This window comes from Nyctereutes procyonoides, unplaced genomic scaffold (assembly GCF_905146905.1).
Source record: "Nyctereutes procyonoides isolate TBG_1078 unplaced genomic scaffold, NYPRO_anot_genome, whole genome shotgun sequence".
Lineage (NCBI taxonomy): Eukaryota > Metazoa > Chordata > Mammalia > Carnivora > Canidae > Nyctereutes > Nyctereutes procyonoides.
This window is the reverse complement of record NW_026575146.1, coordinates 70,369,706-70,397,445: the sequence shown is the minus strand read 5'-3', so window position 1 is coordinate 70,397,445 and position 27,740 is coordinate 70,369,706. Positions and strand designations below refer to the sequence as shown.

At 39.4% G+C, this 27,740-nt stretch overlaps 1 protein-coding gene across 3 annotated transcripts in view; it reads right to left on the bottom strand.

Moving 5' to 3' along the window:
- Positions 1-27,740, bottom strand: part of LOC129500191 (KRAB domain-containing protein 5-like) — a 75,906-nt gene that overhangs the window by 27,061 nt on the left and 21,105 nt on the right. For all 3 annotated transcript variants that reach the window (XM_055310357.1, XM_055310358.1, XM_055310359.1), the window contains exons 2-4: positions 3,256-3,334; positions 968-1,094; positions 174-269 (exon numbers count right to left, since the gene is read on the bottom strand). In XM_055310357.1, coding sequence (XP_055166332.1) covers positions 174-269; positions 968-1,094; positions 3,256-3,270 — 238 coding nt within the window. In that variant the 5' untranslated portion in view covers positions 3,271-3,334. The remainder of the gene's footprint in view (positions 1-173; positions 270-967; positions 1,095-3,255; positions 3,335-27,740) is intronic.

Genomic DNA, 27,740 nt, shown 5'->3' with positions numbered 1-27,740 from the left:
TAGAGTTTGATAATGTTGCATAGCAGATGTCCCCTCTGTGAAAGGAGGAGAAATGACACTAGGTTTATCAAACTCATTTCCAATCAAGGAGCTACTTGAAACACATTTTAAAATCAACGTTCCTGCACGTTTGGACCTCACCTCTATCATCTGCCTCATTTGTTCCCACCTACCTGGGTGGAAGTCTACGGTCTCCTTTCTCTTCACATCCCAGAGCTCCTTCTCTTGTTCCAAAAAGATGACCAGATCTGGCTTCCATACAACAAGACCTGTTGATCATAAAAAAATGAATAGGAAAAAAAATTAATAGGATTATTGCTGGAGGGATCCCTGGGTGGTTCAGTGGTTTAGTGCCTGTCTTTGGCCTAGGGCGTGATCCTGGAGTCCCAGAATCAAGTCCCAAGTCAGGCTCCCTGCAGAAGCCCGCTTCTCCCTCTGCCTGTGTCTCCGCCTCTCTCTCTCTTTCTCATGAATAAATAAAATCTTTAAAAAAAAAAAAAGGATTATTGCTGGAAATTCTAACTTTTAATCCACTATTGTGCTCAGTGGAGAAGACAGAACATTGTAGAATTCTAGAAAATGATTTCCCAAACACTGTAGACCAACAGTCCCTTTAGATCATGCAGGAGGAGTTTTAAATATTCAAATCATGGCTTCTACATCCAAGCACTAGATACAATAAGAAATAAAAACTGTAGTTTAAGATGTGGGCAGTATCACTTGATGCCTTTCAATGTTTAGTATTGACATTCTACAGAAATGATGATGTTCCCTTAAGGAAGGGGAAGCTAGAACTGAAAAGGAAACATGAAGATTTTTCTCTACATCTACAAACCCCTACATATTTCCCTTACTGCATGGATCCTAATTCCAGTCATGCAAAGAGGAATCTTCTAAGAGTCAGTCTTCAAAGGAAGGAAAAAAATTCAGAGTGTGGTCTGGGAAACCTGTAAAGAGTCATCCTCACCCAAGAAGAGGAGGTGTCCGTAGTTCTCTAACATCACATCCCTGTACAGTTCCCGCTGAGTGTGGTTCAGGCATCCCCACTCCTCCTGAGAGAATTCTATGGCCACATCCCTGAATGTCAGCAGTCCCTGCAATAAATACCACAGTTACCAAGTGGCCACAGGCAGAGTTCAGTGTAACTAAGATGAAAGAGGGAGTTAGTGTCACCAGCTAGATCCCATGATCTGACCCTTACACTGCTTATGGGCTTTGTCCCACACTTTACTTAACCTCCACTTTCCACCTTATCTTTTGTCAATCAAAAGACCCCATGAGGTCTGTCCTGTGATGGAAACAGATGAAGACACTCCTGTGATGGAAACAGAAACTATCCAACCAAAATTTATGACTGCCCTGAGGAAGCAGGGCAGTCATGGGCCAGCCCATTTTGAGCTTAGCTCCTGCCTCACACCTGTGCAGATGGAGCAAGGAGTAATGCATAGCGTGACCAAAGGCTTATGTCATTATATTAGAAAAATCTCCAACAAAGGGGAAGCACAAATCTCATTTACATAACATACAAAGATTATATAAGTGTTGTTTGCAGGTACCTGTGCGACCTTATGCCCAGCTCCACGTAAGATGATAAAGCCCCTCTTGCTGAATTTCCATCCTAACCCTAAAAGAAAGGAAACCATTCCTCCTGGCTTTGAGTCTCTGCTTGGGAAGTTATCCCCTATGATCTCCTTATTGGCTGCAAATCAAGTTTCCTTTGTGTCACAACCCCACCTGGTATAGTTTCTATCTAGGACTCTATTCCAGGATTTTAATAAACTCAAACATATTAATTAAGCGATTCTTGTTCTTTGTCTTTTTTTCTCCTGAAAATACAAAGTAAATAGAAGGGTAACTCTGTGACCTAAGTGTGCAGGAAAATAAAAATCTATAAGATGAAGGTCTGCCTTAGAACCTCCAGTCCAGAAATCATTCTCTACTACATGAGAGGGAGAGCATTCATTGTCCAGTGGAAACTGATGGGAGGAGCTAAAGGTCAAGCAAGAATTCTTGAAACATTTTTGGTGCAAAAACTGTTTTTATGAAAGTGCTGGGACAGGACCCCTGGGCAGAAAGACCAATACAGTCCCCATGAGAAGTCATTGATTATATACTTTTAAATTGGGGAGCAGAAATAAAGGAAGTTTCTGCAGGGATTTTCATATGTTAAAGAGGACTTACCGGATCCTGGAGGTCTGCTATTGTCAAGCTGCCTGCTTTTTTGCCTCTAGCAAAGTATTTACATTAAGGAAGTTGTGAATTCCTAATAGTTTGTCATACTCTGCCTGTCTTGGGTATTTATCAATGGGCTGCAAGTTGAATTTCAGTTTCTCTACATTTCTTTTATCTTTGTACTCCTTATCAGAAACTATAAGCAAAGAGAATCTCAGAAGAAAGTGGTCTCTATTTTACATAGAATGGTTTCTGCGTATCACTTAGCAAATCCATCTAAGATCCTTAAGAGGGAAAATATAAACTCTATAGGGGAGAGATCAGTCAGAGAGGACCCAACGAAGTCAAGGAAGGTAACATGAGCTCGAAGGAAACAAATTGATATCAGTGCCTTAGGCGCACAGAAGGACCTATTATTAATGGTGTGTTCTTGCACCCCCCAAAAGTAAATCAGACTATAAACTGAATTATGAGAGTACAGTGGATTTATATAAAGTTCAATCACACATAGTTTCCATGTCCTGTAATATCTAGTATATTTAAATAGAATATCTTTTTCACAATCTAAAGAGCAATCCTCCCTTTTTGTTCCGAAAACTTTCTGAGTTATTTTGGGTCTCATAACCATTGTGTTTATTTATGTATTTTCTTACTCCTGGTCTACACAGAGCTCACAAAGCCTCCAGATGGAACCTAATAAGACATGTTTTCCTTGACTGATATCCAAGGACCAGAGCTCATAAGCAATAGGAAACTTGGACTCAGTGCCTTCCTCTGTGGGTCTGTCATCAAGGGAGTCTTCAATACTTGCAGGTCTTTAATTTAAAGGGACAAAATTGTTGATAGCCAATTGAAAACCAGGTTGGGGAGAAGGCAGAGAAGGCTCTGTCTGGAATATAGGGGTAGGGGGAGTGTTCTAAAGACTTAATCTTCAGTCATTTTGAAAAGGTTTTTAAAATTAGGTGAAAATATAAAGTAGAAACATCAGAACTAGAGGCATCAGTATTTGCAATTTCTAAATTAGTGGAATTTCAGGAGAAAAAAAAAAATGATGCGCCACCGGACTCGGGATGCAAAGCTTACCTGAGAACTGGCCATTTCTTCTTCTTTCACTTTGTCCTCTAGATTTCTTTCTCAGAAGAGATTCATGGAGAAATCACAGCTGCATCAGGAGAAAATGCCTTTAAAGCCACCAACAGAGCCTCCGTACCTCTAAACTGCTTGCCTGAAAGCAGGACTTTGAAATGCAGAATAGGCCCAACAACTTCCTAGTCCTTTGTGTCAGGAGCCTTTCAGAAACTGTGAGCTCCTACTTGGAGACCAATCCTTGACTTTTCGTCCCGTGCTTTCAAGGGGCCTCCCCTCGCACAGACTACCACAAATTCAGCTACAGCATAGGGCCTGACCCTCCCAGACTCCTGCAGCAGAGACCCTGTTACCTCTCTTTGCACCAAAGCCTATATTCAACTCTCATAAATTAATGGGAAGCTCTCGTGCTTAACCCTGGCCTCACTTAGAATCACCTGGAGCCCTTAATCAAAACAATGCTGTCCTTTCCACCCACACCAATTGATAGAATCTGAAGAGGACAGCACCAGCCATGGTCAGTTTTGAAACTCCACACGTGATCCTATTGGGAAGCATTTGGGGGAGGTGACCAGGCAAAGGACAGTAACCAAATTTAAATTTGGTTTAAATCCATGCCTTCTCCACTGATCAGTTTCTGCAGATTTATGCATCTCCCTCTTTCTTCTGTGCAGAGGGAGACACCCTTACAAATGGAGCTTTCCCTTATAAATGCAAATATCTCTTACAAAAGTAAACATACTGGGTTTCAGAGTTTTTCCTTTGTCTGCTGTTTCTTTAAAATAACAGCCTAGTGGCGCCTGGGTGGCTCAGCTGGATGAGAGTCAGACTTGATTTCAGCTTAGGTCATGATCTCAGGGTCATAAGGTCGGACTCCGCTGAGCAAGGAGCCTGCTTAAGATTCTCTCCCTCTCCCCCTGCTCTTTCCCCCTCCCCCTAGCTGCCCTGCTCACGCAGGCTCTCTTTATCTCTCAAAAACAATACTAACAAAAAAACAAAAAACAAAAAGGCAAAACAAAAAACCCCCAACAAAATCCAGCATAAAATAATCCTTATGGCAAAGACATATATTTGGGAATGGTAAAATACTCTTAAACAGGCAAATGTTTATTTTCATAAGTAACTGCCAGTTTCCAAGTGAATGTACTTTTTACACTCCCATCAGCAATATATGCAAATTCTAATTCCTCAATATTTTCAGAGAAATATGGTGTTTTCTTTTTCCTTTACTAGAGCCGTTCAATCACTCAGTTTGAAAATATTGAGTGATTGCTCACTGGAAAATATGAAATGCTCATAATACAGTTTCCTAGTGACTCAAAGTGAAACCGCTTATAAGCATAATGTTGAACAAAAATCAAAATGGTTGCATTAAAACATCAGCAAGGCTTGATATTAAACTAAGTACCCTTTGTCCTCTCTTCAGCAAACTTTCCCTCCCCCTTAGTTTTCTCCACCACCACCACCCCTCCTGCCCCCGCCCCAGGAATCCAGGACCACTCTCAAAACCTGGTGAATAGGCTGGCAGCACAAACACAATTCCTGTCAAAACCGGCTAGATCCAGTATTTCCCTACGATGAAACCTCAGCCTCTTCCTCTGGGTGGGCTTGCAGTTTTTAAGGCCCTGACCTGCTGCAGCCTCCTGTGCTAGCAAAGCAATAAAGCTACTGTTCCTCTTTATCCCTGAATCTGCCTTCATGTTATATTTTAGATCTGAAGCATGAATGTCAGTTTATGACCAGAATGAATGTTAGGAAAGGAAAACATTTTTATTTATCTGTTCTTAATTATTTGGCCAGCATAATTATTAAACTAATGTGAGACAGATTCACAAGAGAAAAAAAATAATTTCTTAGTTATGAGAACCTCAAACATATAAGGCTCAAAGACAGGCAACTAATGCTTATTCACCACTGTCACTTAAGAATGAGGAAGTAGGGATTTAGAATTTCAGAAGGGGGGAGGAAGCATATTCAGAGGAAAAAGGACAGAGTAAATGTCTGTCAAGCAATAGTTTGCCACACCAGGCAGACAACTCTTTATCATATAAAGAGTTCATTTCTGGCTATCTTCCTGAGTTCTCCCATCTAATTTATTCTTGGAATATAATCAACCTCACAAAAGAAGGAAATCCTTTCATTTGCAGCAACAGAATAACCCTAGAGGATCTTTTTTTAAGTTACAAAGAAGCCCTGCCAGCGCCCCTCTGACCAACTTAATAAATTTTAGCAGGCATCTTTAGCCTACATGATTGATAAACCAAACCTCCTTGTATATATTTAGATCATGCATTGTTTCCTAGAAAGACTGAGAACTGAACTCTCTTGCACAATCTCCCCCTAGGGCACCCATACACAACCAGTAACATCTATGGATGGCACTATTGAGTCTGCAGGCAATCAAGAAGTGTTAGAGACTTCCATGCTCCCCTTCTACTGATTAAACTACCCCAAAGTTCCTTTAAGGGATACCTGGGTGGCTCAGTGCTTGAGCGTCTGCCTTTGGCTTAGGTCATGATCTGGGGGTCCTGGGATCCTGCCACCCACAGGGAGCCTGTGCCTATGTCTCGGCCTCTCTGTGTGTGTGTATCTCATGAATAAATAAAATCTTTCCAAAAAACAAAATCTTTGGGCCAGGCAGAAACTGTGGAGTTGGTTTTTGCACAAGACACTTTCTTCTCAAATGGCTGGCCTCCTGAATAAAGCTCGTATTTCTTGCCAATCAAAACTTATATCTTGAGTATTGTTTTTGAGTGACTCCCAGCCAAACTTAGGTTTCTTGGTACCAAACTGTTGTGTGATCACTGAGTATGCCCATCAGGAAAGAATTCTTGAGATACCTTATGGCGCAACTTAGTAAGTTTATTCAAGTAGCAGGGAGACAGGACCCCCAGGCAGAAAGAGCTGCACTTTGGCTGTTTGAAGCTTACTGTTATATGCTGAGTGCTCAATGGGGACGGGGACATGCAGGGAGTATTAGATCATAAATGTTTTTTTTTCAAATTTCTATTTGTGAAACTACTTTTGTAAAATGCCTCTGATGCTAATCATCAGTTCAATATTAACTAAGGGTGAGATGTACAGGCAGTTATTAGACCCTTTAAGAATGCAATAACCAGCTACATTTGATCCTTATCAAAACTATGCAGGCTATAGGTCAGCTCTCTGGGCTAAAGGTGAATATTTTCTGTTTCTATCCCTCATCATTTCAGCCCTGATCAATTTTCTGTCCTTAGATCTTTAAAGTTGTTGGATGGTAAGAGTTCATATTTTGTCACTTCTTCAAGGTGACAGGGGCTGTAGAGATGTCCCTACCAATGCATTGAAATCGGTCCCTATCTGTCCATTTGTGGAACTATTACAGAAGGCCACTGTTGTAGAGTCTAGAGGGGCCACAGGGGTGAATTTGTTTCGAGTAGTAACCATCATCTGTTGGCTGTGCAAAGGATCAGGACCTGCTTGCATATATTTCAACAATATGAGAGAACACAACAAAAGAAAGAACACATTAGAATTATTATTATAATGAAAAATCAGAAGAGCAATGGGAAGATCCTTTAGGGTGACCATGGTCCACCCCTCCACCAGGAATTTAATCAAACATTCAGTGACAATGGAAAGAGAGAGAGAAAAGTTGAACAGACTCTTTTTTTTTTTTTTTTTTTGAACAGACTCTTTAAAGATAGAGAACTGATGTTTGCCAGAGAGAAGGTGGATGGGGTGAAGTATTAAACACATGATGGGAATTAATGACTGCACTTGAGTGATGACCACTGAGTGATGTATGGAACTGTTGATTCACTATATTATATACCTGAAACTAATAAAACACTGTGTATTAACTGGAATTAAAATCTTAAAAAGTCAAAAATAATAAAGAAAATGTGGTGCAATCTATTAAAATACTGATGTATCTATATAATAGCAATAGATAGAAATAGAGATTATTATTTGATATGGTTGAAATGAAGAAAACTTCCTAGATATCAGTGGAAGAGAGCTAATTCTTTCCTTAAAGGTCAGACAAATGTACATGAACATTTCTTAAAAATTAAAATTATTGAAATTACGACTAGTAGATTATTATATCAGAAGAATGCTTCTTGAATGCTTGTAATCTGTATTTTCAAAAAAGATCATACAGTGAATTTGAAATGCATAACTTAGTCTATGTATGATCCCAAATATTTTAATGATAGAACACATTGGTAATTGTGTTTCCACTGGTAAAGAAAATAAACAGGGAAGCCATTGACTCAGGTGGCTCTAATGCCTCCGTAGCCTCTATAAGCAAATCACAACTTAACAGACACTGCATTGAAATGGAAGAAAATGAAGAACAAAGAATTACAGTCAACTAGACTTTCCAAAAATAAGCCAACTACTTAAGGTGTACCCATCCATGGTGATTGCACATAATGCTAGGTCTATTACACTTGATATTTGCTAAGAGAGTATATCGTCGATGTTCTCAACAAAAATTAATTTAAAAATCAGAAATAAAAACTTCTAACACTATGAGGGCATGGGCATGTTAATTAGCTAGATTGTTTTAATCATGTCATAACGTATACATATATTTATGTTTTGTTACTTGAGTAACTACTGAACTATTGAATCTGCAGGAATAGAAAACAGGATTCTGGGTGGAAGGCTGGTGAAGCACACAACGTAATGATAAAAACAGAAATGAAGGCACGAAAATATAGGGTCCTTTGCCCCATTCATTGGATTCTGGGTTTTGGTAATTGTGAGCACCAGCCCTGGAGAGATGAAAGGAAGAGCCACTCAGAATCGGATCTCCTCTAATCTGTCCTGAGAGTGGAGGAGATCCAGAGCCAGGCCAGGCCAGAGCTGCACACATCCTCAGAAGGGGGGTGGATCTGGTTTGGCCTAGGGAGGGAGCTGGCTGTAGGCCCCGATATCCCTGACTCTGGGGTACTTCCAGCTCTGTCATTCCTAAGCCTGCTCAAAGAAATTCAATACACTGAGTTCACATTATTTTAATCAATTTTGTCTCTTTCCTACTTCAGAAAATAAAAGAAAAAGCAAGTTAACATAAATGGTTGACATTTTCTGGGACAATTAGAAAACTTTTTTTTTTTTAAGATTTATTTATTCATGAGAGAAAGAGAGAGAGAGAGAGAGAGAGAGAGAGAGAGAGAAAGAGACATAGGCAGAAGCAGGCTCCATGTAGGGAGCCTGACGCAAGACTCGATCCTGGGACTCTGGGATCATACCCTGAGCTGAAGGCAGACACTCAACCACTGAGTCACTCAGTCATCCCGAAATCTTTTTATTTTTAACAAGAATGCAAAATAAATGCTACTGCTACTAAAAAGTCTTTGGTCCATGGAGGACTCATCACAGATGACACCAGAACTCACATGACAACACAGGGAACTGGCCCAACTGAAAAAGTCCCCTGTATACCCCTGTTTTTCCTCAAATTGACTCTACAATCCTGAATTCAACAACATACCCATTTTTTCTAACCTAAAAATTTCTAGATGTTATGGATCATGACTCTTCATCTGTTTTTTTTTTTTAAGATTTTATTTATTCATTCAGGACAGAGAGAGAGAGGCAGAGACACAGGCAGAGGGAGAAGCAGGCACCATGCAGGAAGTTCCATGTGGGACTCGATCCCAGGATCCCAGGATCATGCCTGGAGCCAAAGGCAGACGCTCAATGGCTGAACCACCCAGGCGTCCCTTCATCTGTTTTTCTAATGGCCAGATGCCATGGAAATAATCAGTTTCTATCTGTTTGCATCTCTACACCTGCTCAGTGTTCTTTAACTACAGGAGGGACTTCCACCTGGGTACCACAAAAGATATTCCTTCCAGTCAGAGAGAAGACCCTAGATGACTCAGTCTTCTTTCTTTGAGATGGAAGCAGATTCAGATACTGGTACCAGTCTAACCCCATCTACATAGGACATCCCTAATTATTCCAAAGAGTCCCTGGTTCTGGAAAGAGTGTCCTCAGTGAGACTGACCTGATGCTCCCATAGGGATCCAGGCAGCAAAAATTTTAGGCTTAGTCTGTGCCATTAGGTAGACCATAGACCTGTCATGGTGGATCAGTATACTTTGATGCCGCTGTGATGAATCCTGTTCCTGGGAGGGGCTCTCTGGAGTAAGAAGTCTACTTCAGTTAACACAGGTTACAGGTAGCTGTAGTGGTCATGATTCTAGATATTTTGTGGGTCTTAACCTCGCTGTTAAAGGATCTTATCTCTTCTGGAGTTTGTCTTAAGGCAAGACCTTGTGCAACAGGTTTTAATGCCTATGTTTGCTGCCACGTAGATATTCTGCACTGACTGTTAGGAGTGCCAGTTTTTTGAAGACCATCAAACTTGTTAGCTATCTTTGTGAAACTCTCTTCCCACCCGACACCTAGAGAAATGTTAAGAAAATACGACATCTCATTTTGAAAGATATCCATTCAAAAATATTTTGGGTATCTCTTCATTCTTTCAGGAAACACTGTTACATTACTGATTGGACTCTCATCTTATCTCCTGGGACCATTAGTACAACATAATTGTATGGGGACACCTGTGTGGCTCAGTGGTTGAGCATCTGCCTTCAGCTCTGGGTATAATCTTGGAGTTCCAGGATGGAGTCCTGCATCTGGCTCCCTGCAGGGAAGCCTGTTTCTCCCTCTGCCTATGTCTCTGCCTTCTCTTTGTGTCTCTCATGAATAAATAAATAAAATCTTAAAAAAAAAAAACAACATAATTGTATGGACAGTTATATAATAATTTTAAAGGATTCAATGTATAGCTACAATTATCTATTAATAGAATATAGATTCTCTATGTTATTCTCAATTTTACCTACTGGGACTGGCTTGTAGTGTTATATAACACTCTGTGAGGCATGGATAGATACATGACTGGCATGGAGAAAAACAGACTATATTTTTCTCCTGAGATGAGGTTTTCTAATTCCTCCAGGGCACAGAAGACCTGGATATAGAGTGGTCATCACCAAGAAGAATCAAGATGCTGGCAGTCTACACATTCAATGCAATCCTTATCAAAATAACACCAGATTTTTTCACAGAGTTGGAACAAAAAATTCTAAAATTTGTATGGAACCAAAAAAGACCCCAAATACCCAAAGTAGTGTTGAAAAAGAAAACCAAAGCTGAAGGCACCACAGTTCCAGACTTCAAGTTATATTACAAAGTATTAGTCATCAAGACAATAGGGTACTGGCACAAAAATAGAGACATAGATCAATGGAAGAGAAAAGACAATCCAGAAATGACCCCTCAGCTATATGGTCAACTAATCTTTGACAAAGCAGGAAAGACTTTCCAATGGAAAAAAGACAACCTCTTCACAAATGGTTTTGGGAAAATTAGAAAGGAACTTGCAGAAGAGTGAAACTGGACCACTCTTTTACACCATATACAAAAAATAAATTTCAAAATGAAAGAAAGACCCAAATGTGAGACAAGAATCCATCAAAATCCTAGAGGAGAACACAGGCAGCAACCTCTAACCTCAGCCACAGCAACATCTTACTAGATAGGTCTCCAGAGATAAGAGAAACAAAAGCAAAAGTGAACTACTGAAACTTCTTCAAGATAAAAAGCTTCTGAGTAGCAAAGGAAACAATCAACAAAACTAATAGGACCTTCAGATATGAGAAGATGTCTGCAAATGATAGATCAGATAAAGGACTAGAATCCAAAATCTGTGAAGAACTTATCAAACTTAACACCGGAAAAACAAAAAAACCTAATCAAGAAAAGGGCAGAAGAACAGACATTTTTCCAAAGAAGACAAAGAAATGGCTAAAGGACGCATGAAAAAATGCTCAACATTACTCATCAGGGATACGCAAATCAAAATGACAATGGTACCACCTCACCCCTGTCAGAATGGTTAAAATGGACAACTCAGGAAACAAATGTTGGGTAGGATGTGGAGAAAGGGAAACCTTTTCACACTGATGGAGGGAATACAAACTGCTGCAGCTGCCCTGCAAAACAGTATGAAGGTTACTCAAAAAGTTAAAAATATAACTACCCTATGATTCAGTAATTACACTGTAAAGTATTTATCCAAAGGCTATGAAAATAGTGATTCTAAGGGGCACATGCACCCCAATGGACTATATATAACTCAGCCATTAAAAAGAATGAAATCTTGCCATTTGCAATGATGTGGACAGAAAATGAGTGTATTATGCTAAGCAAAATAAGTCAGAGAAAGACAAATACAATGAGTTCATTCATATGTGGAATTTGAGAAACAAAACATATGAACATAGGGGAAGGAAAGGAACAATGAAATAAGACAAAACAGAGGGAGGCAAACCATAAGAGACTCCAAAGGTTGCTGGAGGGGAAATGGGAAGAGGGGGACAGGGTAATGGATGATGGTCATTAACGAGGGCACTTGATGTAATGAGCACTGGGTATTATATGCAACTGATAAACCACTAAATTCTACCCCTGAAACTAATAACACACTATATGTTAAATAACTAGAATTTAAATAAAAAATTTAAAACAATAGCCATTCTTAAAAAAAAGATGAATAAAGACACTGGCAATTCGGAAATATGCACTGATTAAGACCAAATAGTTTACTTCCTTCCAGATACTCCAGTGAAAAAGAGAAAAATTAGAATGATGGATAAAGGGAGGATATAAAAAGCTACAATGATGCTTTCCAGGACAAAAATGGCTGGAGTAGCTATTATCTCAGGAAAGGTTCACAGTGTGGTATTGTTCTGATGGAGGTGTCAGCCCCTTGGCTTGTACATGTACAGAATGAAAACCAGAATGAGTCCTAAACACAAAACATCTGAGGTGCATTTGAATGCTGCACAGAGTAGTAAGTCTACACGTGCCTCACAAAATATAGCAGAAGAGTATCCAAAGCCTATACTGTTTGTGATGTATTTGTTGTTCTTTGATGTAGGAACTGTGGTATTCATCAGCTCAGGTAGGATCCAACACAGAATACTGGAGGGACCAATGGAATGTGGGACTGTTCCTTAATGGTGTGCCCACCTGGAGTTCCTGGGGACTGATGGTGATGGCTTGGAAGGCCTCTTCAAAGAAAAGAAACAATCAGGGTTTAGTTCTTTACAGCTAACCAAAATAGTTTAGTTAAAAAAGGTTTAGTGATTATTTAAATACTAGAGTCATCATTGGTACCTGGGTACCTATAGCAACAGGAAGCATTCAAATGCCCTTCCAGTAGAAGACCAGTTCTTGGACTTTTCTCTCATTAGACAATTAATGCTTCATCCAGAAGTCTTCACACAAAACAGCCACCATGGCCTGAGACTTTAAGTACAGACCTGGATACAATACCTACAGTGTGAATGGGTATTTAACTGATCACTGAAGACCACCAGTTTCCAGATTTAAAAGACAGAAGCCCAGCTTATACATGAGCTCACTTACACGTCTGCAGAACCAATAGCAGAGTCCAGTTAAAACAATTCATGGGGGCATGTGGGTGGCTCACTCAGTTGAACATCTGCCTTTAGGTCATGCTTTCAGGTCCTGGGATTGAGCTCCATATTGGGCTCCCTGTTCAGTAGGGAATCTGCTTCTCTTCCTCCCTGTGTTACTCCTCCACACTCATTCTCTCTTTCTCTCTCGCAAATGAATAAATAAAAAATATATATTTTAAAGATTTTATTTATTTATGACAGACACAGAAAGAGAGGCAGAGACATAGGCAGAGGGAAAAGCAGGCTCCCTGTGGGGAGCCTGATGTGGGACTTGATCCCAGGACCCCGGGATCACGACCTGAGCCGAATGGTTGATCTGCTCAACCATTAAGCCACCTAGGTGCCCCAGGAAGGTAATGGGGTGGGGGGGTGTTAATACTGCATGGCCACAATTCACTTTAGTGTCAGAAGACGCACAGATTGCAGAATTTTACCACTGATCCACCCACGTGCCCCTGAATAAATAAAATCTTTAAAAAAAATAAAACAGTTCATGGTCATCCATGTATCTGACTGCATCCTTTATGGGCTAATATCTTCATCGAAGGTGACAACTATAAGTAGATCCCCAGAATGTAATTCTCAAAGCAGGTTCCCCAAACAGAGCACTTGAGTACTTGTGAGAACTGCAAACTGGGGGGCTACTTCCCAGCCTAGAACTATTGAAATGATAACATGGGCAGGGGCCTAGAAATCTGAGGTTTTTCTAAGTGCATCAGGTGATTCTGAGGCAAGATATGATAGCCTCTGCAGTAACTAAGTCACTAACTCAGGTCAACCCTGAGTTATACAGATAGTCACTCTTATAAATCTTCTATATTTGTGGTGATGTTAGTGCTATGACACAGGCATACACACAATACACATTTTTCTCATTCATAAATAAAGCTGACTCTAATATAGTCTATTATGGCTTCCTGTCTTCCAGATGTCATTTCCCTCAATGCCCTCCCCCAGCTTCTTGGCATCACCCATAAATATCCTTCTTATATTCTTTCATCAAAATAATCCAACTTGAGTGAATTGGAATTTATTCAAATATCTCATCAAATAAGATAAGAAACACATACAAACAATAATAGACATTATAGTTCAAAATGGATTTGAATATAGAATTCTTACTATGAGGGGATCCCTGGGTGGCGCAGCGGTTTGGCGCCTGCCTTTGGCTCAGGGCGCGATCCTGGAGACCCGGGATCGAATCCCACGTTGGGCTCCCAGTGCATGGAGCCTGCTTCTCCCTCTGCCTATGTCTCTGCCTCTCTCTCTCTCTCTCTCTCTCTCTCTGACTATCATAAATAAATAAAAATTAAAAAAAAAAAGAATTCTTACTATGAATTGGCATTTGATGACTTTTACTATAAGAGCATAAATAGGGCAGCCCGGGTGGCTCAGCGGTTTAGCACCGTCTTCGGCCCAGAGCCTGGTTCTGGAGACCTAGGATCTAGTCCCAAGTCAGGCTCCCTGCATTGAGCCTGCTTCTCCCTCTGCCTACCTCCCCCTTCTGTGTCTCTCATGAATAAATAAATAAACTCTTTAAAAAAAAAAAAGAGCATAAATAATGGGGGCTGCCTGAGTGGCTAAGTGGTTGAGCATATGTCTTCAGCTCAGGTCATGATCCCAAGGTCCTGGGATCAAGTCCCACATCAGGCTCCCCACAGGGAGCCAGCTTCTCGCTCTGCCTATGTCTCTGTCTCTCTCCGTCTCTCATGAATAAATAAATAAAATCTTAAAAAAAAGAAGCATAAATAATGGGGTGCCTGAATGGCTCAGTTGACTAAGTATTCAGCTTCTGATTTTGGCTCAGGTTATAACCTCAGGGCTATGAGATTGAGCCCTGAGTTGGGCTCTGTGCTTCTCTGCTCCTTCTCCTACCCAGGCTCTCTTTCTCTCAAAATAAAATAAAGTAAAATAAAATAAAATAAGAAGAGGATAAAAATGATACGTGTAAATTAGAGTACACAACATAAAAGACTGGATTTGCACTATTGGATATTTGCATAAAGTGAGTACAGGGAAGACAGGAAAAGCAGTAGAGTTTTGTATGCTATAGACAATATCAAGTTAAAATGGTTTGTTACAGCTTTAAAAGGTTTAAAGTAATTCCCAAGGTGACCAGGGGAAAAAAAGGCACAAAACAAAAGACATAAAAAGGAAATGAAAATGGTATCAAAGCATGTCATTACAAATATCAAAGAAACATAATAGAACATAATAAGAGACAGAAAGAAGAATAAAATATCCTTCTTAGTACAGAAAACTGAAAACACAGCAGTGTTTTCGTTTCAATAATTACATTCCTGGTAAGTACATTGAACACCTTCCATTAAAAGGCATAAAATAAGGGCACCTGGATGGCATAGGCAGTTAAGCATCCAACTCTTGGTTTCAGCTCATGATCTCAGGGTTGTGGGATCGAGCACCACATCAGCCCACATTCAGTGTGGAGTGTGCTTTGGATCCACCCCCGCCAGCCCCCGCTGCCCCTCTTCCCTAACCCTGGGATAAATAAATTAAAAAAAACACAAAAAGCAAAACCATGAAGTGGCTGAGTGAATAAAACACAATATCTGACAACCTCTCATTTCCAGAAAGTAGCATTAAATCTAGGAACACTTTTAAGATGCGAGTAAAAGTATATAAAAGTATATTTTATGCAAATAGAAACCAAAAAAGGACACAAGCAGCCATATTAACATCAGATAAATGAACATTGAGTTCATAGATCGTCAGTACAAAGAAACATTATGTAAAGAAATGCGATTACCTGGGTACAGTAACAATTATGATTATGTGCACATCTAACATCAGAGATCCCATATACATGAAGCATACAAGACATAACTGAAGCAAGAAATGCACAGCGTCATGATAGCAGCAGAAGTTAATATGTCAATTTAACTGGATGGAAAGACCGCATTTGAGCCTGGTAAGAAGAGAACCTGAATGAGACCAATTTTATATAACAGACATATACAGAAAACTCCACCAAGCAAGAGTAAAATATACAATCTTCTCAATCACGCATGGAACATTCTCTAGTATAGACAACCTGTTTGTCTACAAGTCTTAACAAATCTAAGAAGATTAATACACCAGTATCAAAAAAAAGAAAAATACACCAGTATCTTTCCTTACCACCACGGAATGAAACTAAGAACGAATAGCAGATAGGAAATGGGAATGCTACAAATATTTGGAAATTAAAAAACACATTGTTGAGCAATCAATGGGTTAAAATGAAATAAAAAAAAACAGTAAATATCTTGAGATTAATGAAATGAAACAATATATTCAAACATGGAAATCAGATAAAGTAATTTTAAGGAAACAGTGGAGTGAAAAGGCAACCTAAGAAATGGAAAATTTGTCACAGAGCCTCTAGAGCATAAGGATTTAAATCTAGAATATGAAAAGAACTTTTGCAAAAACAACCAAACAGCACCTAGCATGATTAAGAACTGGACAGTTTTCAGTGGGCATAATCCAAGGAAGATTTACAAATGGATAAGGCCTATGAAAGATGCTCAAAATCACTATTCATTAGAGAAATTTGACAGTATATCATCAAAAGAATTTAAAGTAGGATCTGCAACAGATATTTGCACAAGGAGATTCACAGCAGCATTATTCAGAAAAGCCAATCAACACAAATGTTCGTGAATGCATAAAGGAAATGTAGTATACACATACACACTATAAAATCAATATTTGGCTTTGAAAAAAGGACATGTAGCAGTCCAGGATCCAGCAGCCCCGCACTGGGCTCCCTACTCAATGGGGAGCCTGCTTGCTCTTCCCTGCTCATGCTCTCTCTCACTATTAAATAAATAAATAAATAAATAAATAAATAAATAAATAAATAAATAAATAAAATCTTAAAAAGAAAGAAGAGACATATCTTGTCACTTTATACAACATGGCTAAAACGTGATGATAAGTGAAATAATGAGTCACAGGAACAGATACACTATGATTTTACTTAAGTGTCCAACCTAATGTGACTCTCCTGAAAAAGGAAGTAAGGAAAGAGACAACGTGAATGAGCACCAAGGTCTTAAAACAGACACACACACATGAAGTGGCTGCTTAATAGGGATTACGGTTCAGTTTTGGAAGGTGAGAAAATTGGTTTTTCTTTTTTTTTTTTTTTAAGATTTTATTTATTTATTCACGACAGACACAGAGAGAAAGAGAGAGGCAGACACACAGGCAGAGGGAGAAGCAGGCCCCATGCAGGGAGCCCGACGTGGGACTCCATCCTGGGTCTCCAGTATCACACCCTGGGCCAAAGGCCACGCTAAACCGCTGAGCCACCCAGGCTGCCCCAGAAATTGGTTTTTCAATAATGTAAATACACTTAATCCTTTGAGACCAATTTTATCTGAGTGAGCCATCTGTATAGCAGGGCAAACATCTAACTACCAAACATCTGCTCTTTATCTTATTGCCTTATGAAGCGCATTTGTCCACTTTGAAGTCCCAGGACCTCCTCTCCCATATAAAGGATGACATATACACCTCATTTTGTAGGACTGTCTTTGGGATTTCCATGTCTATGAAGGCTCCTTTTACTTATGAAATTTAATTTGATCTTTCCTGCTCATCTGTCTCATTTCAATTGGATTCTTAGTCCAGGTAGAAGGACATTGAAGGGGCCAGAAATTCTTGTTCCTCGGCAGGATCAACACAAAAATACTCTAATAAAGCCAGCATTGATCTCATCAGTTCAGGTGTAAAAGCACACAACCAGTCATATTGCCACCAGGCACAGCCGTACTAGCCAAGGAACATGTAGCCTAGGCTCAAAACATAGAAATATGACCCCACTAGCTTACAAGTAGTTAATCAGCACTATTCTACAAATATAACTACCAGATACAACTAATAAGATCTCTAACATTAAGAAGAAAGGTATGTTTAAAGTTTTTGAGATGTAATACATCTCAAGGATACAAGGTAAAGTGTCACCAGAAGGTATCAATTAACATCTGCTAACATGGCCTCATGGGTCTGTAATTTTATTTTCTGTTTTTTTCCAGTTTCATCTTATGCCACAAAATTCCACCACTTCTATTATTTCTGAGGAGTTTATGAAAATAGAATTGTTCAAATTTACCTCATTCTAACAATAAGGCAATGAAGTTCAATGGAAGGGTGAATTCTAGCTGTGATGTTTTTTGTAAAATAACATTTCAAATATACTTAAATCTAGAGAGGTTTTTTTTTTTTTTTTTTAAGATTTTATTTATTTATTCTTGAGAGACACAGAGAGAGAGAGGCAGAGGGAGGAGCAGGCTCCATGCAGGGAGCCCAACTTGGGACTTAATCCTGGGTCTCAAGGATCACACCCCAGGCTGCAGGCGGCGCTAAACCACTGTGCCATCGCCACCAGGGCTGCCCATAGAGAGGTTTTATAACAATTTGATTTTCATATCAATGAAATATTAATATATAACAAGACAGAGGAAGAATTTAATTTGTACTGAAATAAATATCACATGTATAAAGCACCTAAATGTGAAAATGGGTCATAATAAATTAGAGTGGGGACATCATTTTGCTGAGTCACTGAAGAAAAAAGCCCTTGACACTTCTAATCTTACACTATCAAATTTAATTATTCTTGCTGATTAAGAACACAAAACAAATGTAGATCCCAGGGCTTACCTTCAGAGGTAACAGCAACATAAATCACTATAGTGATCCAATTTGGAAGTCAGAGGGACCAGTAAATCACAACATGAAAGTGAATGAGGTCCTTTCTCCATTAGTGCCATCATGCTAGGATTACTTACGTCATTAGATTTTCTCAAAGGGACTTCACATTTTCTCAAATATTCATAAGAAATATATTTTGCCTCTGAGCCCTACAATACCATTGATGTGCTTTGGTCTGGAGTATAGAAGAATGATGAGTTTTAAACTTTCTTTTATAAATTTATACTATCTGGACTGTATTGGCTGGAAGAGTCTGCCAAACTCATACAATAATGTTATTAAAAATGGATGCAAGAAAAAAAATGGATGCAAGAGAAGTTATTGTGAAATATAGACATACTATATACAAACTGTTACTTTAATATATCCCATTATTTAGGCACCAGAAGTATGCATTTATAAAGCAAGGAGTTTTTTAAGACTCTAATATTAGTCACCATTTTACATTTCTTCTGATATAGATACATCACAAATGTCACTTGCTCAAGACTTGGCCCATTTGGTCTTGATCTATATATATGTAAGCAAAAATTCATGTCAAAACAACTGTTCTATATTTTAAATGTACGAAATGAAATTCAGAATTAAACCATCATGAACCAAAAAAAAAATTTTTTTTTTTTAGTTTCAAATGACTGTGTATATAAAAAAAAAGTTAGCTTTAAGACTATGAAAGAAAATGTGAAATGACTCCGGAGTATGGCACTTTCATTTTGCAGTGAGAAAAAATAAGCATCTGGCTGGGAAGACCTCTCTTGGTAAATAACTTGGCATGTGACACCAGAGAAATTTCTAATTACTCAGATGGAGTATCATCATTAACTCATTTTGGTAAGGACTAGAATCTGAGAGGCTTTGTGGTTCTGGTTCTGTGGTTGTGTTGTTTAAGCTGTTTTTTGGCTAGCAATGGGAAAAGGTGTTTCTGATCTAGCTCCTCACTTGCAGCCTATTAGGCTGCATGTTACAAACTTGCTTGGTGTCCAGTTATTATTACTCTACTAAAAGGAAGGTGATTTTCTTTTTTTTTCCTTCCTTCCTTCCTTCCTTCCTTCCTTCCTTCCTTCCTTCCTTCATTCATTCCTTCCTCTCTCCCTCCCTCCCTCCCTCTTTCTTTAAGGATTTTATTTACTATTTATTTGTGAGAGAGAGAGAGAGAATACAAGCAAGAGGAGAGGGAGAGGTGAAACAGGCTCTCACCACCAAGGAGCCCAACATAGGGCTCAATCCCAGGACCCTGGGATCATGACCTGAGACAAAGGTAGATGCCTAACCAACTGAGCCACCCAGGGACCCCAGGAAGGTGATTTTTTTTTTTCTTTTTGGTAATAGGGCATGGCAACAATTCATTTTAGTATCAGGAGAAGTACAGATTGCAGAATTCTAAAACTCTTCACACTGTGGCCAATATAAATGCCTGATGCATTCTGTAGATGAGATTCTGAAAGAATCCAAAGACAAAGGACATTACTTCCTCTCAGTAGAGAGTGGCAGAGTCAACTTCAGCACCCAGCAACTATTTCACAGGGATTCTCATGCATAATACAAATAATTCAGTTGCTCCATCAGTGGAAACAGAAAAATCAGGCACTTAGCAAGCTGAGCACTTTGAATTTAGGCAAGTTAACTTCAGAGAAAACCAAGACAATGGGGATGCCTGGGTGGCTCAGTGGTTGAGCATCTGCTTTCCACTCAGGGTATGATCCTGGAGTTTCGAGATCAAGTCCCACATGGAGCCTGCTTCTCCCTCTGCCTGTGTCTCTACCTCTCTCTCTCTCTCTCTCTCTGTCATGAATAAATAAATAAATCTTAAAAAGAAAGGAAGGAAGGAAGGAAGGAAGGAAGGAAGGAGAAAGAAAGAAAGAAAGAAAGAAAGAAAGAAAGAAAGAAAGAAAGAAAGAAAGAAGAAAGAAAGAAAGAAAAAGAAAGAAGAAAGAAAGAAAGAAAGAAAGAAGAAAGAAAGAAAGAAAGAAAGAAAGAAAGAAAACCAAGACAAAATACAATCAACCATCTTCATGGTGACACCTGAAATAGCAAGATCCCTCTAATAAGAACATTCGTACACAGTTAAAACCCTATAGGTAATGCTGGGCATCCCAACCCACTAGGTTGGAAAATAAACCATCACAATGGGAAAAAAAGGGATGGAGAACCAACTTCTGACAATCTGGCAGGACTCATGTTTACACACATGGATTACATATTTGCAAGCATCTAAATAAATAGAAAGTTACATTAATGATCTTAATGCTGCAGTGGCCTAAATGAGGACCCCCTTGAAACATTTAATTTGTATACTTTGCATTCTCCTCCAAAGAGCCAACTATTATTTTTTTTAAGATTCATTTATTTATTTATTCATGAGATACACAGAGAGAGGGAGAGAGAGGGAGATACACAGGCAGAGGGAGGCAGAGAAGCAGACTCCACGCAGGGAGCCCGACACGGGACTCGATCCTGTGACTCCAGGACCACGCCCTGGGCCAAAGGCAGGCGCTAAACCGCTGAGCCACCCAGGGATTCCCCTAAGAGCCGCCTATTAAACAAATCAAGTGTGATACCTATTCTACTACTTAGAACTTTTTAATTTTTTTTTAAGATTTTATTTATTTATTCATGAGAGGCAGACAGAGAGAGAGAGGCAGAGACACAGGCAGAGGGAGAAGCAGGCTCCATGCAGGGATCCCGACGTGGGTCTCCAGGATCACACCCCGGGCTGAAGGTGGCGCTAAACCACTGAGCCACCGGGGCTGCCCTACTTAGAACTTTTTAAAGGAAATACTGAGATGATAGTATCAACACAGGAAATAAATAATGGACCTTCTGAAATAGTCACAAAAAGTGAGCTAAAACATGTCGAGTGCTGTAGAAGTACTTCCTACTGCTGCACCATCTTTTTATATTTTGACTAGGATGCCAGAAATGAGGCACTAAAATTAAATCCTCTGTCAGAGAACAAGAGTTCTTGTCCCCTCAAAGGTCCTTCTAGATGGACTAAGAATCAGATTAACACAACACAGATTACTTGGAGAGAATAAAATTATTATTAATTATTATTATTATTATTTACAACAAAACCCCCAAACCTGGGTTTGGTGGGCTTTTATTTAAGAGTTAAGAGATTTATTTATTTATTCATAGAGACACAGAGAGAGGCAGAGACACAGGCAGAGGGAGAAGCAGGCTCCACGCAGGGTCTCCAGGATCACACCCCGGGCTGCAGGCGGCGCTAAACCGCTGCGCCACCGGGGCTGCCCGAGAATAAAATTAAATATATGTAAATATAGGGAAACCATATGGATGTGGAAATTCAAAAGACTGTCAGGCAAAATGAGGTACAAATGTCATCCTGAACTAAGGAAAATAGAGGTGGGGCCTGGAGCTTCACAGGAAAGGAAAAATAACTTCACAGGGTCATAAAGAGTAGATATTTGACAGTTAGATATTTGTGCTTACAGATGGGTCACTGAGGTAAGCTATCTTAGTGTTAATAACTCTTATTCTGGGTAGGACCCCCCCCCCATTTTATTTATTTATTTTTAAAGATTTTATTCATTTATTCATGAGAGAGAGAGAGAGAGAGAGGCAGAGACACAGGCAGAGGGAGAAGCAGGCTCCATGCAGGGATCCCGATGTGGGACTCGATCCCGGGTCTCCAGGATCAGGCCCTGGACTGAAGGCGGCGCTAAACCGCTGAGCCACCTGGCTGCCCGGACCCCCCATTTTAAATTCTTCTGTGTGGTTAAGGGGGTAAGGGAATGTCTTCCTGCCTCTGAAAGTTCTTAGGTACCACCAACTCAAATTATCCAAAGGCCAAATTGGTACATGGGGTTGAGGGGCAGAGACCGGAGGCTGCTCTGAACCCCTTCAGTTCCCCCTTCTGAAATTTCCTTGGGACTTCTGCATGTTAAAAAGTTGACCTGGTAGAGTACTTCATGTCACTGATCAAGCACTCATCTCCAGCCTAATAGGTCAGCAAAAATGAAATTCATTTCAGGAGGCAACGATCTAGGTCTGTTTCAAAGTTAGCCCAGGGATTCAAATAAGGTCATTAAATGAGGCATTGATATGGAAACAAATTAACTGTGGTTAATGATTAGACCAAATATTAAGCCAAGTTCTGACTTCCAAGTAGCCACTTGAACAGACTTCTAGATGTTACATTTCAAGCATCTTCAGATAGAATTCAGATAGAATTAAGATAAGGGGAACCTGACAGATGTTCCTGGTTTAGTTTTTGGTTTTTTTTTTTTGTTTTTTTAAGATTTATTTGTTCATGATAGACATAGAGAGAGGGGGGGGGGCAGAGACACTGGGGGAGGGAGAAGCAGGCTCCATGCCGGGAGCCCTACGTGGGACTCGATCCTTGGACTCCAGGATTGCACCCTGGGCCAAAGGCAGGCACTAAACCGCTGAGCCACCCAAGGATCCCTGCTGGTTTAGTTTTCAAATACATCTGATAATGCTTTTAGTGAACCATAGAGCCACAAAACTAAGAGTGTCTATATATGACCTATCTTGATTATTTCTTTATATTAAGACATTTATATTGTTATATGATATTATATTAAGCTTATTTATATTAAGCTAAAGGCAATTTTAATTCTCAAATGATTCCAAGTCAGAATGATGAGAGAAAAATCAAAACGTTAGGGTTGCCCGGGTGGCACAGTCAGTTAAGCATCCAACTCTTGGTTTCAGCTCTGGTCATGATCTTAGAGTCATGAGATTGAGCCCTGCATTGGTCTCCCTGCTCAGCACAGAGTCTGCTTGGGATTGTTGCTCTCCCTCTCCCTCTGTCCCATGCCCCATTCTTTCTCACTCTCTAAAATAAATAAAATTTTTAAACAAATGTTAGTTTGGGGACTTGAAGCTTAGTATTGGAGAATTCGAGGGGAAGACTCTAGAAGTCAGGATGTAGTCTAGTCTAGTCCAATATTAAAATCTAAAATTGGGATTATCTCTCTCCCTTTCCCTTAGTCTCTTGACCCATTCTCTCTCTCTCTCTCTAAAATACATAAATAAATCTTTTTAAAAAATCAAAATGTTAGTTTGGGGACTTGAAGACTGGTATTGGAGGACTCCGGAAGCCAGGATGTAGTCCAGTTGATGATGAATATTAAAATAAAAAATCTGGGATGCCTAGATGGTTAAGCATTTGAGCATCTGCCTTGGGCTCAGGATGTGATCCTAGGTTCAGGGATCAAGTCCCACATCCGGCTCCTTGCAAGGAGCCTGCTTCTCCCTCTGCCTATGTCTCTGCCTCTCTCTCTGTGTCTCTCATGAATAAATAAATAAAATCTTTAAAATAAGATAAAATAAAATCTAAAATCTACAAACAAAAATCCCAAAAACCCCCCCAAAAAAACAAAAACAAAACAAAACAAAAAACAAAATAAATAAAATAAAATCTACAAACATGTGTTACTAAACATATTTTTCTCGGGGATCCTGGGTGGTGCAGCGGTTTAGTGCCTGCCTTTGGCCCAGGGCACGATCCTGGAGACCAGGGATCAAGTCCCACATCGGGGTCCCTGCATGGAGCCAGCTTCTCCCTCTGCCTGTGTCTCTGCTTCTCTCTCTCTCTCTCTCTCTCTCTCTGTGTCTATCATGAATAAATAAATAAAATCTGGGATCCCTGGGTGGCGCAGCGGTTTAGCACCTGCCTTTGGCCCAGGGCGCGATCCTGGAGACCCGGGATCAAATCCCACATCGGGCTCCCGGTGCATGGAGCCTGCTTCTCCCTCTGCCTGTGTCTCTGTCTCTCTCTGTCTCTCTGTCTCTCTCTCTCTCTCTATAATTATAATAAATAAATAAATAAATAAATAAATAAATAAATAAAATCTTTAAAAAAACATATTTTTCTCTATAATCATCTGCATTGTTACCAAAGATAGAGAAACACTAATTTGACTGCTAAACAAGTGTAAAAAGTAAAAAAAAAAAAAAAAAAAAAACTTGTCCTGTTTACATAAATGCAGGAAGAATAGGGTTTAAATCTTTAAAAAACATCTTTTCCTGCAACTTTTCTTAAGGAATCCCTAGATTGAACCTTTCATAGCCTCTCCAGGGCAGAAATCATGCCATGTACTTGCTACCAGCCTTTGTCTACAGTAACTACAGATCTGGGTGAACTCCTTTCTTCATGAAGACCCCAACTATCGCTAGGTTCTTGCACCTCTTATGAAATTATCTTCTTTGCTCTCCTGGTAAGGCTGTTGGGAACTCTGTAAACAAGCTATCAGGCTAATATTTCGAAGGGGACTTCGTTGGTTTTATAAAGTCAATCTTAGTTCCTTCTAGTTGTTATCATATCTGAGTCTATGCAGCTCTTTCTCAACTATGGCATTTAGTCAAAGCCTTGGTTATTACATAACCAATGTTTCTAATTGTGTCTCCCCACAATGAGACCAGATTCTTACTAAAATTATGTAAATACATATATTGGTTAAAATATTATAGTTACTCAGACTTTTTGAATTCTGCAGTAATCAGGTAGGAAAAAAAGATAAATGTTTCAATTGTTTGTTTACAAAGGTTTATTTTGTGCCACTGGTGCAAGACCACTAACTTAAAAGTTTTCTTAAATCTGTAAAAAACAAAACATTTAAAAGGATTTTTTCATTCCAGTTAATATACTATATAATATTTGTTCCAGGTGTATAATAGTGATTCAACAATTCCATGCAATATCCAGTGCTCAAAACAGCAAATGCACTCTTTAATTCCCATCACTTATTTAACCCACCTCCCCACCAACCTCCACTCAACAGGTAACCATCAGTTTTTCTATTTACAGTTAAGAATCTCTTTCATGATTTGCCTGTCTTTTGTTTTTCTCTTTGCTTGTTTCTTATATTCCACGAGTGAAAAAATACAGTATGTCTTTCTCTGACTTTTTTCATTTTGCATAATACTCTCTAACTCCATGTCATTACAAATGGCAAGATTAAATTCCTTTTTATCGCACAGTAATATTCCATTATACACACACGCACAAATATGTCTTCTTTATTCACTTATCAGTCAATGAACACTTCAGCCTGACTGTTTGAAGCAGAAATGCTAACTACCACTGACTATTGAACTGTTCCCCCAATAAATCATGGCAAAGTCAGAGCCAGAGCATAAGACTATACTCATCATGGCTCTGACTAAAGGGAAGAAGGTCCCACACAGAATTGCATCAGCTTCCATGAAAGGTAACCCATCTATAGTGGATCTAACCTATGTAGGGGTTATATTCCTGGGATACTAGTGTTTTGTGGAACCACAGCACACACCTTGCTGATCCTGCCTATTCCACTGTCCAGAAGGCTTCTTCACCTCCAATTTCTACTCTACCACGTAACATTTGAAAGCTACATCTAAATGATTACATCATCCAATACTCCTCCATCCATCCATGGCACTGATCTAGGCCTGGGCAAATACAGTCATCACTATCATCCAAGAGCATCTGGTCCTCAGTAACACAGGAATTCAATTAAATCATGAAGATAAAGTAAGACTTCCCTAGTCCTCAGAAGCCCACCACATTTGCCAAATCCTGTCGTCTATTACATTTCTTCATCAGATGTCACCATCAAAAACTGTCTCTGCCTTTGGAGTGGCTAAAGAGAGCCACCCCTGATTCCCTTACTACACAGGAAAGAGTTCTTCACATTTTCTATTAATAGGTCTTCTCTTTCTCTCTAAGGATGGTTCCTTCAGTGTATTTTACAGCCTAGTACTAAATGTCTGAATTTATACCCAAAGGCCTTCCATTTTTCTGATTTCAATGAAGTATTTACTGTGGAAACTCTAACCACAACAGAGGCAAAGAAGAATGTCTGTGATACCTATGAGGCTAGAAACAAAAATTAAGATAAATAGAACTAGAGATCTAGAAATAAGTAGGAAAATAAGTAGAAGCTATTTTTCTAAATTCAGGGAGTCAGTTATATAACCTGGGACAGGTATTCTCTCTCCACATGAAGAATTCATGCCAATTCTTCATCCTCTGTATTTTCTCTTCCTTGAGGCTACAGTATCACTCTGAGTGGAATATGTTTCTGCTACTTATAGGGTACCTATTACTCACCAAACATTGATATAAGTGTATGTTTACTTTGTAGACACTTAATACTCCCACTTAATGTGGAGCACAGAGCTTTATTAGCACATACCATGGTGCAGTGCTCTAGAGCTCCAGGGCTAAGTCCAGATTGAGCCATTCAAACTAAAACAGACTTAGGAGGGGATCCCTGGGTGGCTCAGCAGTTTAGCGACTGCCTTTGGCCCAGAACGTGATTCTGGAGTCCCGGGATCAAGTCCCACATGAGGCTCCCTGCATGGAGCCTGCTTCTCCCTCTGCCTATGTCTCTGCCTCTCATGAATAAATAAATAAAATCTATAAATAAATACATACATACATACATACATACATACAAACAGATTTAGGTAAGCACTGTGGGAGTCTTCTCTAAAGGACATACAAGGGAAAGTCATGGTAGAAAGGGGATATGGTTGCTCACAAAGGTGGACTGAGGATGTGAACAGAAATTACATTAACTGGTGACTGCTGCATGTTGTGTAGGGAATGCACTAGTGAGAAGGGCTGCTGTCAGTTCAAGGCCCCTGCAAAAGTACTGCCTACACAAACTATATCCCAAGTAGCATTAATATGGAGTACTTGAACTAATCAGTCAATATGACCCCCATATAATTTGTAATATGTCCATTACAACGTCCCACCACTTCCTAGGAAGAGAAAATGATGATAGATAAATTAGGGGAAAAATAATCACACATTACTTAAAATTTAAGGCCACTGAGAAAATGGATTCCTAGGTATATTATTCCACTCCATTACCAAATAGGTGATAGATAAAATGGATTACAAACAACCTTCTATAAAATGAGATAGGTTTACATCGGTGGTGGGATAACACTTCATTCATTACTCATTCGTGGTAATACATTAAAAATCATTATGTTTTATTAATTAAAATATATTAAAATCACACATAGACTAAGTTATGCATTTCAAATGCACTTTGTAATCCTTTTTGGTAATACAGAATACAAGCGTTAAAAAGCATTTGTGTGCTGATATCATGATGTGGGAGTAGTGATTTCCATAGTTTTCAGGCATGACATAATTCTTAAAAATTGTATATGTCTAATCCTTTCCTAATTTTAGGAAAGAGTAAAATCTCTTTTGATATCTTTAAGGACTTCTTCATTTCAAGCACATCAAGTGACATCCTCTACTTCTAACTACACCTATTA